The sequence below is a fragment of the Bombus terrestris genome, chromosome 18, assembly GCF_910591885.1.
Source record: "Bombus terrestris chromosome 18, iyBomTerr1.2, whole genome shotgun sequence".
NCBI lineage: Eukaryota > Metazoa > Arthropoda > Insecta > Hymenoptera > Apidae > Bombus > Bombus terrestris.
This window is the reverse complement of record NC_063286.1, coordinates 3,814,630-3,828,407: the sequence shown is the minus strand read 5'-3', so window position 1 is coordinate 3,828,407 and position 13,778 is coordinate 3,814,630. Positions and strand designations below refer to the sequence as shown.

The following is a 13,778-nucleotide window of genomic DNA, read 5'->3' as shown; positions in this document are numbered from 1 at the left end:
GGGCATTCGGGATCTTCTCCTTGCCCCTCAACACCTACAAACTCAACATATAAAAACTGTGAGCATTCGACCACGAAACTAGTCTTGGATACAGTCTTGGCTGTGATTTGAACAGCTATTTTAATACTTTGTAACTTCGTTACTTCATTGTAATATTGTACTTAACCACTTTGGTGAATAAAAGCGTATAAAAATATTAAAGGACAGTCGACTTAGTCACTTAGTTGCCAACCCAATGCATCACAATTAAACGTTCGAGTAAAATAAATAAATAACCACACACAGTAGCAATTGCAAATCGATTTTTTTATCACGAATTTTAAGTGGCACTAACAACACTCTCGACAACGCATATCACACTCTCTGACTTCTCAACTCACACTGACTGTTATTTCGTCTTTCTCCCTTAGCATCTCTGTTTTTTCTCATAGCCCCACCACGCTCGTGTTCCGCAACCGTTCATGGCCAGAGTCACGTAGGCCTTTTCTCCGCGTAACTATTCGATTGAAGGACCAACAATACATAGATGGGGCTGTTGGCACTTTTGGCTTTAACGCGACATTTTTTATGGTTCATATCTTTTAGTCCTTTCGTCCACGATACTACATGTATGTACTTATGTATTAATAGTATTTCTTACATGTGTCAGGAAAAATAGATAATTTTATAAATATTAATAAAATGATTTTAATAATATTAACAAAATTGGGGAAGATTATAGATTCACGTTTTTGCACTCGATATTCAAAGGTAATTGCGTAAATATATATGGTATCTGTGAGATGAATATAAATTTTTGGAAAACATTGATTGGATAACGAGAGCATCTTCCTGGCTGAAAATAAAGCTGCTAGGATGGTTCATAATCGCAGCTGAAACCGTTCAGCTATAGGAGAAACGTCTCATTGTCATGCCTTCACCCGCGTGAATGTTACGAAACAAACTTTTCGCGATGTGAATGCAAACAGCGCCGTTTCACCAAAACCATTTTGCTGCTACACGTTTATTTGTGAAGCGTAGAAATACGGCGATAACGAGCGAGAATAACTGGCGAACGTAGCAGCTTGCACGAAAGATCTATCGATGATAATATGCGGTTTTGCAATTCCTTCAACTCGCAGCTGCGTTTAAATTAAAATTTATTCTGCTAAATTCCCGCTAGCACAAGCATTCTATTCACATTTATTTTATTAAAAATACGACTGGCAACTGATGGAAATTAAGAAAACTATTAGGTTAGCAACTAAGTGATTGCGGATTTTGTTATTACCACCTAATGATAAAATCCGCAATTACTTAGTTGCCAACCAATAACATAATATCTGCGAAAGAGCGGAATCTTGCGTTGAAGTATCCACAGCTATTAAGAATTTGTAAAGTATCAAAAAACATCGTGACTCGATAAAATTACGTCTGATTCGCAGCAATAATTGCGTTTCGTTCCTCTCAAGTTGTCAGTAACTCGAAACTGCCTCGATCTCGTTTACGTCAAATTATTTGGGTTTAGTCGTTTTCTTTTTTTTTTCCTTTTTTTTTCACCAACGACCAACGTAATAAAGAAAATTTCAAAGTAGAAGGAATTTTTTCATCGTTGGAAAATAGTTACGAGAAAATAGTTAGATAACGAGCGACTTCGATTATTGGCAATTTTGTGGGGCGGAATGGAACCGAAGAACTCGTTAATACAAGAAGTTTCGCGATATTGGCTGAGAATGATACAGGTCGGTCGTGAACAGGTCCAACAACTTACCACGTCTCTGCCTTTCGATTTATATCGTACGTGTATACATAGATCGAATTGTCGACATACTTCAATTTCCAGAGCAGCTTTTAAGCTCAGGTTATAGGAATCTGATCGATAACTATTGGGTTGGCAACTAAGCGATTGCGGATTTTGTCAATAGGTGGTATTGCCAACCCAATACGTCGCAATTAAATATTCTAGTAAAATAAATAAATAACCACACACAGTATCAATCGCAAATCGATTCCTAAACGATAGAAGATATTGTTTTAACGAAGGTTCCGTAGCGAGAAAGAAATTTGAAACTTCAAAATAGAAAGATATCTTGTTTCACTAACCTTAAAATGTGTGAGTAAACTCGGAGCCTAACTGTGTTATCTGTGCCAGAGGAGAGTTGAAGTTTCGACGCTCTGTATACTATTTTTCACGTTGGCTTTATTAATTCATTTCAGGCACGAACAACGAGAATCTTTCTTATATATTAATATCTTTACGCTCAAGTTCTAGTTTCTAGTTATCTTTTTCTTTTTCCACGTTACTCCATAATGTACGCTTAGTTTCGTTCAGTTTTGTACAAGGTGCATTTAAAACCAACAGAAAGAAGAAACTCGTGACGGATTTTATTCAGCTAAACACAACGATAAAAAAGAATTGTATGCTTTTCGGTGGTCGGGAATTTGCGAAGGGTTCTAAGTTTTGGTTGCTTGAAAAGCTGTCCATTTCGATGTACATGGAACGTCCTTCAACCTCGATGGCTGGCCAACCGTGGACTCGCAATATCCGGCAAAGACGGCATCGACAGCAGAAAATATAAGAGAAAACCGGAGAATTCCAGAATACCACGATTATTCTGGTTCTTTCAACCTTGGGTAGATCGATTTTATTAAAATCACGATCGTACGCGTCACTCTTAGCTTCAATGAAATCTCGAATTTTCTTAAAGACCGAGGATTATCAAATACATTTTTAGGTTAAGGATCGCATCGATAAATCTACGATAACTTTGAGGCGTAAAAAAATACTTGCAAAATTTCAGAAGAATATTGCAAATAAAATCGTAAAACAGAATTTTCAAAAATTTGAATTATTCGAATTTGATTAAAAATTTTATTCAAAATATTTCCTCAACTATTGCGTTTTATTTTCAGTAAAATTACAGAATTCCTTCTTGTTGCGTAAGATGTTACTTATTTCTCATTCGGGGTAGAAATGATTTTTCCCCCAGACATCGCCCTCGTCACATGATTTTTTTTATTATTAAACTATTTTCCGGGAGATCCTTTTTTATTTTTTTTTTTAATTTCATCGTAGCAGCAGTAACATTATAGCAGAGCAGCACGGAACTGTGGCAGATTAAGAATAGAATTTTTGCGAAAAAAATATAACTGCGCTAAATGAATTGCATGGGCGATGGTTTTAAAGAAACGCGCGTTAAAAGTGTACCTTGGTAGTGCTCATTATTTTCATAAAAGCAATAAATTGTTTCAGCGTGACACAGTTGAAACGAGCGCACGAGACCTTTGATCGACATAAAAACGAGTATGGGGTGTGAAACGCGATGAATAGAGTGAAAAATATGTTTCAATGGTGCAAAACCTCGAACCGTATAAATACATGTTTCTTTATCCATCCGCCTTTTTCTCGCGTGATAACGAGTTGCGAAAGTGAATTCTATTTTATTCCGACATAAATCCATATTGCGAAAACTACGCGCTACAAGTGGTTTCACAGTCGTTATTATTGAGCGTTCGGTTCAAGCCTTTAATTATAAGTAGGGAGTGTCGCTTGAGCATCGAAACGATCAAATTAGTCGTCATACATAAACTGTATATTGTAGAACGCGATACTAATACGTTTAAATATGTCTGACATGAGTGAAGTTGGCGCGAATTCGATAACGTTATCGAGAACAGTGAAAAATCTTATTCGAATAATCTATAATAAATAAATATAAGAAATAAAATTTTATTCCTCACTAATGTATAGATACCCAATTGAATAAACATTTATTTGAATAAGGAATTATTTGTGTAAGAATTTATCTGCATAAAAATTGAATCGAATAACTTATTCAGACGAGAATTTATACAGATAATATTTGTTGAAGTGATTACTTCAAGAGAAACTCTACACCTTTTCTTGTGTATATCCGTGACCTGAACACCGCTGTTACAAAGGGGATAGGAATTTAGTGAAACAGAAGATATTCTAAAGAAGGAGAGGTGCATATTATTGTGCCCTTGAATATGAAGTCTGTTTCGGGTTACAAGGTCTGTAAACAAAAGAGCTATAAGTAGATTTTTGTCTGTAGCCGAGTTGGCCACTCACTTTGCGACGGTCTGGCGCGTGTCGAACAATTAGGAAGAGACAAATTGTGTAGTATATCTTCTGCGATATTCAATCGTGTTGTAGTAATTACTTCAAGAAAAACTCTACACTTTTCCTTTTCTATACCCGTGACCTGAAGTCCGCTATTACGAAGAAAATAGAATTTAGTGAAACAAAAGATATTCTAAATAAGGAGAGGTGCATATTATTGTGCCCTTGAATATAGATTGTGTTTTGGGTTACAAGATGTAGAAACAAAAGAGCTATAGGTAGGTTTCTATTGCTGTTTCTTGTAGCCTTCAGCTACAGCTACAAGTTTAACTTTTTGCTAATGTCCTTTGTTATAAGTATATGAACGTGCTCCCTATCATAGCTTCTATTGTATTGTAACACTGTAAGAGAGAGGGTCTGAATCAGCATACATTATACTTATACCTTTATTTATTTCAATATATTTTTCTATTACAAATTCATCCACTCGTTCCTCTATCAGTCAACCTCAACAATACCATACATTAAATCAATAAATAATGATAAGAATTTATTTTATTTTGACCACACTTTCTTATCCTATCTTCCCACGCATCTTTTCATACTTTGTTCTTACGCTATACTAACTACTTGTCGCTGTACTAAGAGTCTATGCTAGAAATTCGTGTTATTTTCAAATTATTTCCACCAGCCACTCCTTTCGCTAATCGTGTGCTTATTGCACCATTTAATCTGTGCTGTTTCTTTCGCCATTTCTTCCTTCATCTTTCTCTTCCATTATTCTTTCTATCTTCCTTTTATCCCTTAGAATCTTTAATATATTATGTATAAGTCATTATTATGCACAGATGAAGGATAGATAAGGCATCGAATATATTTTCAGGATTCATTGTCCAATTGTTGTAGCATTGACTTTTATAATTAATATTTTTAAATGTCAGATTGGAAAATTTATCGTTTCTTGACTAATTAATCATCTGGAAAATTAATAGTAATGCCTGTACAGGATTAAACAGAGACGAACAATTATTCGTATTATTTTTACAATCATTATTCGAACAAATATAGAAAACAAATTTCTTACGAATAACAAATAATTATTACTCAGATAAAAAATTCGACCAATATAAATTTATTCGGATAATTATCTTCGATAAATATTTATTCGAAAGTATTTGAAAAATGCTTAATTCTAATTGAGAACGTACGCGAAAAATAACCGATTAGTCACAATATTCCCTCGAGAAAGATAGCTTGGATCGATAATTCGAATAAAAAGATGCCACGTTAGTACCCATAAGATATAGCTATGAACGAGAAAGCACAAAGTGTCGAAAAGCAGATGAAAAAGAGGATTCATTATCCGAGAGAGAAATTGGCAATCTGACGCGGTACCCAATTATTTGATACGATCGAGGGAAATTCCGTAATTTCATTCGTCGTAGACGTAAACGACGCGTGTCACGCGATTCAATTACTGAACGAAGTATTATAGTGTCTATAGAAGGGAAGGATGGTATAGGTACGCTGGGAAGAGGAATTCCTTGGAGAATTAGCGGAACCGTTCTAATTTTCTGGGTGGTACGATTAGTAACGATTCCGGAACGACACCATGTGCCAACGTTTCACACGATTAGCTCTGTAATTTCTGCGTTGGCGCGATTCCGATCGGATGTGTTGGAACAGAAACGAAATATTTTCGTGCGCCGCCATTTTTGTTATCCTAGATTCACGTCTCGTACAATATACAAATTTTCGTTCAGTTTGTATCTCGATGTGTGTATATTTTTATAGGAATTCTCCATATTTATTTTGTTTTAGTTTACCGAAACATATTGAATCAAAATATATAAATTGTGGATACTTACATAGCTTTGTACAGCCACCATCGCGTAACCAAGGTAAACATTACGTAAAATCGATTACAGAATGAAAATGTAACGTGTATCTCAAACAAGTCGTAAATTGTTAAATAATAATATCGTATAATATATAAAATAGTATAATAATCATCTTAATGGAGGGTAGACGAGGTTAGCCAGAAAAACGATTCGCATCGCGATGCTTCCGATGAAAGCAGCACAGACCGAAAAGTGGAGAAATATAAATAACTGCAAGCTTTCCAACTCGTTCTAAACTCATTCTAAATTCAAGCAAGCGCGGTCACTTTACTCTCCTTTTTATGCGTTTCGCTGTCGTGTCACGTTGTTACTTTATGACCGTTCCTTTCGCGTGGTTCGCTAGTTCGCACCTTCTTCGGCTCTTTCGAGAACCGCTTCCGACGGCTTATCGTTATTCCGACTATGCCTGGTTAATTGCACTCTTTGTCCGCTTATCAACGCGGTCACGTACGACAAGTGGAAAACGTCGGGCTTTTTCCTCAAACCCGATATTCCGCAACCTACGATTGCTCTTTTCCGTGAATCAGCTTTTCACCAACGTGCTCTTTTCAAACGTTACGCAGCTTACCGAGTTCTTGCTTCTCTCGTTTACTCCCCTTTTTCGCGCACAATCAAAGTTTCTCAAAGTAGATGGTATTTGTAGCATAGTAGTATTTGTCGAGCAAAAGCAAGCAGACGAAAATCCTTTACTATACGAATTTGAAATCAAACGGTATACGAGATGGCAAAAGAATGTTGACTATAATAATGTTGTTTAAGATGATTAGGAAATTCGATACGATATTAGTTTATACAGCGACGGACATTTTGCAACTTCGCCAATCGAAAAAATTCTCTTTGCAACGATTGACCAGGGGATTAGAAAATACTTATTTCGTGTAAGCGGATAGGACGAGAGGTGATCAATGAAAAAAATCCTAACTTGTTCTTTCACCATGGTAAACTTCATCACGTGATACTCCACATTGATCGAAAAATTTGAACAGAGATACACCATCATTGGTTACTTTTTAATAGCAAAAATTTTTTTTTAAATTGAACATCTCGCATAATCGACATGCCAGTTTTTATCCTTCGTCGTTAGCATATATCGTATAAAGGAAGGAAAGGTTATTTTGTAAAATGACGAGAGATTTTCTATGCTTGTCCCCTTATCTACATTGCAGATGTGTAGTTTATGGTAAATATATTTTTCCAGTGGCTATGATCCAGGTTGGATAGCTTGGCAAATTGCTGGAATCGAAATTGCGTTTGCATCGAAAACGATCTACGCAGGTTACATATTTTTGCCTTCTGTTGCAGTCCAAATCGTTGGAATTTTAATAAATTTTTTATTCTTTCAATTCGTCCAGCTTTCGAACGAAAAGAAAAGAGTTACGCGTTACGCGATCATTATATGAGACAATAAAAGAGCTTCGTACCGTGGGGCATCGAATTTTTCGTAGAAATTGTCAACAAAAGGTTGTGTCTTCGCGGTCTGTGGCGTTCGTTGCGCGCCTTTTCTCGTTGCGGTTAGCCATTACGAACACTCTTGATTTTACGGACACGGTGTCTTTATGCGGCACAACACGTTCACCTCTTTCCCTTTAGGGTAACAAAGAAATACTCGGCAGTGTTCAACAGTATATTTATTAACAATCCTCGCTTTCGACTGTTTTCGTACAATTCTCAATTCCAACTGACCTTTCTCGCTTCTCGGTTACAACTCGACTGTTTTCTTAATCCGATTCGTTTGTTTTGTCGCCTCCCAATATCCCCACTACGCACGCGTTCGTTAGGCGTCCGCGGCCATTGCCATGTAGCCTTCTTCGAAATATTCGACGAAAGGATCGTGGAAATATCGATGGCGCATTAGGTCTGTCGGCTTTACGCTTCGGTGATATACTTTGTCCCGACGAAACCGTTGGAAAGTTTTGTTCTCGAGTGCCGCTACAGTTGGATTAGTCGAAAGAGGAGTGATGAAATTCGTTGCATTCGAAAAAATAAATTAGTCCTGTTCGCCACGTTTTTTGTGACTGTTAATTACCACGGTAGGTACCCTCGATGAATAGACGGGTACAGAGACTAAGGTAGGATAGAATTCAACGTGTCTCTATTGTCCGAGCAAACTCCTATCCTGATAAAGGACAGTCCTGCCCTACATTTTTAAGAAATCGTAATTTCACCTCGCTTTCTCTGCTTTTTTCTTTTCTCGTGCAAAGTGCTATGCATATTTCATTGCATATTTTCTTTCCGGTTTAACGGCAAACCATTTTGTTAAAGAGCTGTGTATAGCCCTGAGAGGTTATGATAACGGGACAACAAAGATTGTGACTGTTTCAAACGCGACAGAGGATTAAGATGGGCAGGTCTTCTGAATTTCTACGGATTTTCATAAATTCTTTTCATCCTTTGTCGGTGCAATTCCGGGCAGACAAAAAGTTGGACAGTTAGAAAGAACTATCAGATATCACAGAAAATGAGAACAAAAGAAACGAAAAGAAACGAAAGAAAAAAAAGGAAAGGAGAAATGTAACGTTAAAGCTGCCATAGTTGAAATTTTTATCTACACATTTCTTAAGAACAAATGGGATATAAAGGATTGAAATAAAACATAAATTACTTGAGATTTGTCTGGTTTGTTTATTTTAACATAAGATTTACTTCATGACATTAATTATGGAACATGATATCATTCTATCGTCTGCCTCGTTTGACTCAATTTTTCTACGTTTTCGCATGACTGAGATTCCATTGCATCAATAGAGTGGCTTACATTGTTTTTCAATCATCCCTGGGCTATTGACGTACTTTCCAAAAATCCTCCTAAAAATAGGTCTAACGATATTAAATCTAACCTAACCCCAACCTAACCTCGATCTTGTTGGTCACTTGATGTCTGTTCTCGGTGAAATGAAACTTTTATTAAATGGTAATTTGATAATAAATTTCAGCAATTTGCATACGCTGCTGCACTCCATAGCATCCCACAGTGATTTGTTACATATCTCCCGATAAAATCAATCAAAATCAATCGAAGACATGTGAAGCGGTTTTACAATGCTAACCGTTGAAAGATGTGACACTCAACTTGGATAATCTTATACTGTAGGCCGTAACTTTGTTTCACCGTTTTATATTATTTGTTTTTGTCAATCGAAATTTTGATTCTCGAAATGGCCAGTCGATTTGGTCGAGGCCTTAACGCAATTCAGCATCTGTATCGGATATTGATAAATCGGTTGGCTACTGTTGAACCAGTAACTCTAAAACTTTGTAGATGTAAATAGAGCAACAGAGGTCTGTCGATGCCGCTGAACTTCGAGCTTGTGTGCTTTTCGAACGACAAACTTTAGATATCGTGAGATTCGACCTCAAATCAATTTCGACCGAGTCTCCGACCGCAAAAACTTTGCTACACTGCTCGAGTCGCGTGCAATCAGCCAATATAATTTTCTTTACTCTTTCAATACTCGATACTTCTCTACGGAATGATTGAAAACTAATTATTCATTTCTTTCGAAACCTTCGAGCAATGGAAAAATAAGATAACGTTTCTCTTGCAACAAATCTTCTTCGGTTTTGTACTGGACTTGTTAACGGCTTATATTACGATTGTTCGTCTCATCGAAGTTGAAAGTAGTCTCGAGGGGACGCGATTCATAAATCTCGAACGATCAATCCCTTTTTTCGCCGCTAGTATTTCAAGGCTTTCGGAACGCTTGAAAAGTTTATCATCCGGATGAATAGCTGGAAAAGAAAGAAGAGACGAAATTTAATGGTAGTGCTCTGCTTAGCCGACTTCTGACATACCGATCGATAAATCGATCGAACTTGACAAAGCTTCGAAGTTTAATCACCTTTCCTTTTCCTTCCACCATCTTTCAAACCGACCCTAACGATGTAGCAAACGAACAAAAGCTTCGATACAATTACCTCGCAGTAACGAGTTGAAGCATCGTAGCATCGCTGTCGATTAACGAAGAGAATTTAATGTTTCAAACGGTAAATTAAAAATGCACGATATTCAGGCAACTACTTTATATTCGTTCTCGTAGTCGTTTTGTACGACGAGAGACGAATTTCTCTCGCGAAATCGAACAAAAGAACAGCAGGTTAATCCTTTCCTTCGATTTCATCTATGATTCCTCTTCCGTTTACTGGGTTACCATTGGAAGTTCGGCTCAGGATGAATTATTCACGGGTCGAATGAGAAGTCGTCGATAGGATTTTAGAAAGATCAACCCCTCGACTAGCAAGAATTTAAGTCGCAGTCGCAAACCCTCACTCGATTCTTACTGCTTTTAGACACTTCGACACGCGCAGGAGTAGGATTCGTCTTTTGATTGGTAGAACACACGTAGGACGAGTTAATCAGAAAACATCGAACTGGCTTGTCTCATAGAGAACGAAAGAAATATATATACATATGTAAAGAATTCTATAGAATTCAAACTACGCGCCAATCGATATATTTACTTTTGCTTTGTTTTGCCGGCAGCCATTTTACTGAATAGGTTAGATCACGAGAGAAGGAAGGTAATTTAAGATTTAGAAAATCGATTCTCGATTCAACAGGTAAAATGTCTAGTAGAATTGTTATGAATTGTTATTGTATATAATTCAATTTATTCCCAGAATAAACTCGATTTTCCAGAATCGATCGTCTTAATTACCCCAAGGATTTACGTTATTACGAATCGATTTTCTCTACGCCATGCCGTCGAAGGTTATTCTCCGTATGTCCATGGACGAAAACACAAAAGGTGAAAGAATAGAATGTGTAGAATCTATAATAAAACCAGAAGATAAAGTGAATCACGTTTTTCCGTTGGAATTGTCAACACAAGGAGGGCAGGTGTAAATTCTATAGAATTCAAACTACCCGCCAACCGACGTATTTACTTTTGCTTTGTTTTACCGGCAGCCATTTTACTGAATAGGTTAAATCACGAGAGAAGAACGATAATTTAGAAAATCGATTCTCGATTCGATATACATGTATCGAATATATATGTAATTTCTCTCTAAGTACATCTTGCAAATGGAAACCGAGATGCGACAGAATACATACTTTGTTCGTTGCGACGAGGATCCGAGCATCAGCTCGGTATAGGTACAGTATATTTGTCGAAAATTTGCTCGTGGGATATTTTCCTTTCCGTAGGTTATTTCGAAACGCGGTCTGTTTGCGAAATCCGACTAGTCGCGGTCGCTAGAAATATCGTGAAACTTGATATCAATTCGAATTGCAGGTATACATGACTTTCGTATCGAAGGAATTTTAATAAAGTGCGCGGTTCGTTGCTTATCGGTGCATAGGGACGGTAAACCGCGTATTTCTATTTTCTCCTTTTATCTCTCCTTTTCTTTTGCTTCGTTTTCGCTCTTTGTGTATCCCTCGCTCTCTCTCTCTCTCTCTCTTTTCTCGCTCTCGCTCTCATTGCAGTTACATAGTTTACCCTTTGAGCGGAGTATCGTGGTCATCGAAATAGAAAATGAAACAGAGCTTTCATTTTAGCGGTTGCGCGAGCATCTAGCAAAGCCAGTATTTGCGTTGAAAAGCAAAAGCTCGGAGAAGATGCAAATAATTTTGGATCGGTGACCGTTAAATACAACGTTTGAACATAAATTCTTTCGAATTGTAAATAAAGTAAACGATGCAAAATTTTTAAAGCAGGAAGCTCTTAGGATTCGAATCGGAAATTGAATAAAAAAAATCTTGGTCAGATTACGATAGGATCGATTTGATTCCAAATTTGAGAGAGGCAGAAGGAAACCGTATTTCTAGTTTCCGATAAACTTTCTTCTGAAATAAGCTCGGTTGTTTCCTTTTTACTTCATCCTCTGCCTCTAGAATTCAATTTCGTTACTTTTCCTTTCTTTCACGAACGAACATTCACAAACACGAAACTTCGCACGTAACGTATATTAAAATCTTGGAAACCACTCGCGTTACTTTATTTTTCGCGCACGTATGAAATCGATAGAACGCATGACGCTGTGTATTATTTATTTGCTGCAGTCTCCGTTGATATATCGGGAACAAGATCTGCGTCGAAACTTTTCAATTTAGCAGAAATCTAATTCCGCGTGTCTTTCAGACACACCACTCGAAGAAAGTACGACCATTTCTAAGATTTTCGTTACTCTGCCTTCCGACGGTAACGCTAGTGGTCGCACGCTTGAAGGCAATCTTGAGAATTTCTTTCAAAATGACGAATAGCGTGCAACATCGCTATTACGTGCCTATGTATATCTTAACTGCCCATCTTTGGACGTATCATCTTACGTTTCTACTAAGAAAGAAATAATAATATCTCAGAAAATATTACCGTGGTGTCACATTTCGTCGCTCGTCGACGATTTGGTCGTTCTAAAAAATAAAAAGGGGACGAAACACAGATAAGCAGCGAGGCCAGTTTCACCTTGACCAACCTCGACCAGCTTGTTTGATTTATGAATTATTCACAGTCGACGAATTGCTCGCGAAGCCAGTCGTGCGAACCCTTTGTCTGTTTCCTTGTACCATCTGTATCGCGCGATACCTTTCAACACGTATCGTTCGCGCAAGGCCATAAATAATTCCCAGAATTTTCATTCCGAACAATTTGTAATTTTACCTACATGCGAATATTTCCTTTCTCATCTAGCAGTCGAATAAAATATTACGGAAACAGAGAGACGAAGAAAAGGAGGGAGTTTTCCTTTGACGCGAATCACGACGTAAATTTTATTTTGTATTCTTCTGTCTGCTACTCTTCTTCACGGAGCAATGCAAATTGTCTGTACGTGAGTATGCAACGATATCCTACCGTGTACTATTCGGTTCGAGGAGTATCTTTTGTTTGGTTTCGCGCGTTGCATACCCATTTGTCGTCTTCGTGCTGGAACTCTACCGATTTTTCTTCCAAATTAGTATTTTTTTATATATATATATATATATAACGTTTATTGCCCAAGAAAATATATATTGCATACGTATATTCTGAATAAACAAGGAATTTCTATTGCAAAAGTGGTTTTGGCAAAAGTACTTAAGCAAAATATTTTCTGTCGGATTTACATTTTTAACATTACAGTTTATAATTAAATTTAAGCTGCTGAAACGTGCTACTTCGAAGTTAGTTATACGGAGTTATCTGATTTCTAGAAGAGATGGAAGTCAGAACATTCGTTATGTTACAGCCTATTCTCGGACTTAAGGAGCCTGGCGGGTACGATCCTTATGAATCTCTTGGCAGCTCTCTTTATGGTTCAACTGCTCTTCATAGTTGGAGTAGGTGGCGTTCAGGTAAGTTTCGACAGTTTTTTCGGAAAGAAAAATCTTCCTTTTCCTATTGCACATTTTTTGCTTCTTGCGTCATAGTAAACAAAAATATACGAGCAAATAAACAACGAACTGGAAAAAAATTTCTTTACGTGTACGTGTATTTTCATGATACCGTGCTGCTCTAGCATTTGAAAGACTTTTGCTCGATTTAATAAAGGAATTACCTTTCCAAGATCATAAGCTCGCCGAGTAGGGTAATCCGATTGATATTTCAACTGATAAGGCGGTCAAAAGTTTCTACGGATCATTATCTAAATATCATTTAAAACTGTTCTCGTATAAATCGTGAAGGTTCATTACGTAGCAAGCCATTTTAGCAGGGATTTAGCGTTCCTCGAAAAAAGAATCGAAGAAAAATCGAAAATGATTGGAAGCGACGGAATAGATTAGAGAGTACGAAATTTTTTTCTGAAAGGAAAGAAAAATGAAAACGACGTTTACACGTAACGTCTGACAGGCTCGTTTCCATTGCACGATCGAAGGAAAATCGAATAGAAATCAG

The 13,778-nt window shown here is 37.1% G+C and overlaps 1 protein-coding gene and 1 long non-coding RNA gene across 12 annotated transcripts in view; one reads left to right on the top strand and one right to left on the bottom strand.

Annotated features, from left to right (window-relative positions):
- The window catches only part of LOC100651821 (latrophilin-like protein LAT-2), a 73,305-nt gene that overhangs the window by 35,741 nt on the left and 23,786 nt on the right, over positions 1 to 13,778 (top strand). For 7 of the 11 annotated variants that reach the window (XR_007227337.1, XR_007227340.1, XM_048414045.1 and 4 more), the window contains one exon: positions 13,132 to 13,237. Coding sequence is in view for 6 of the 11 variants with exons in the window: in XM_048414045.1 (XP_048270002.1) it covers positions 13,132 to 13,237 (106 nt within the window). In the remaining 5 variants the exon portion in view is untranslated. Of the gene's footprint in view, position 1; positions 205 to 410; positions 706 to 7,790; positions 8,034 to 13,131; positions 13,238 to 13,778 lie in introns of those variants that run through there. The other 4 variants (XM_048414048.1, XR_007227339.1, XR_007227338.1 and 1 more) reach the window with 4 other exon arrangements.
- Positions 8,567 to 12,554, bottom strand: LOC125386861. The gene is made up of 2 exons (XR_007227343.1): positions 9,804 to 12,554; positions 8,567 to 9,693 (listed from the first exon to the last, which is right to left on the bottom strand). It is a non-coding gene; the product is annotated as an uncharacterized LOC125386861 (long non-coding RNA).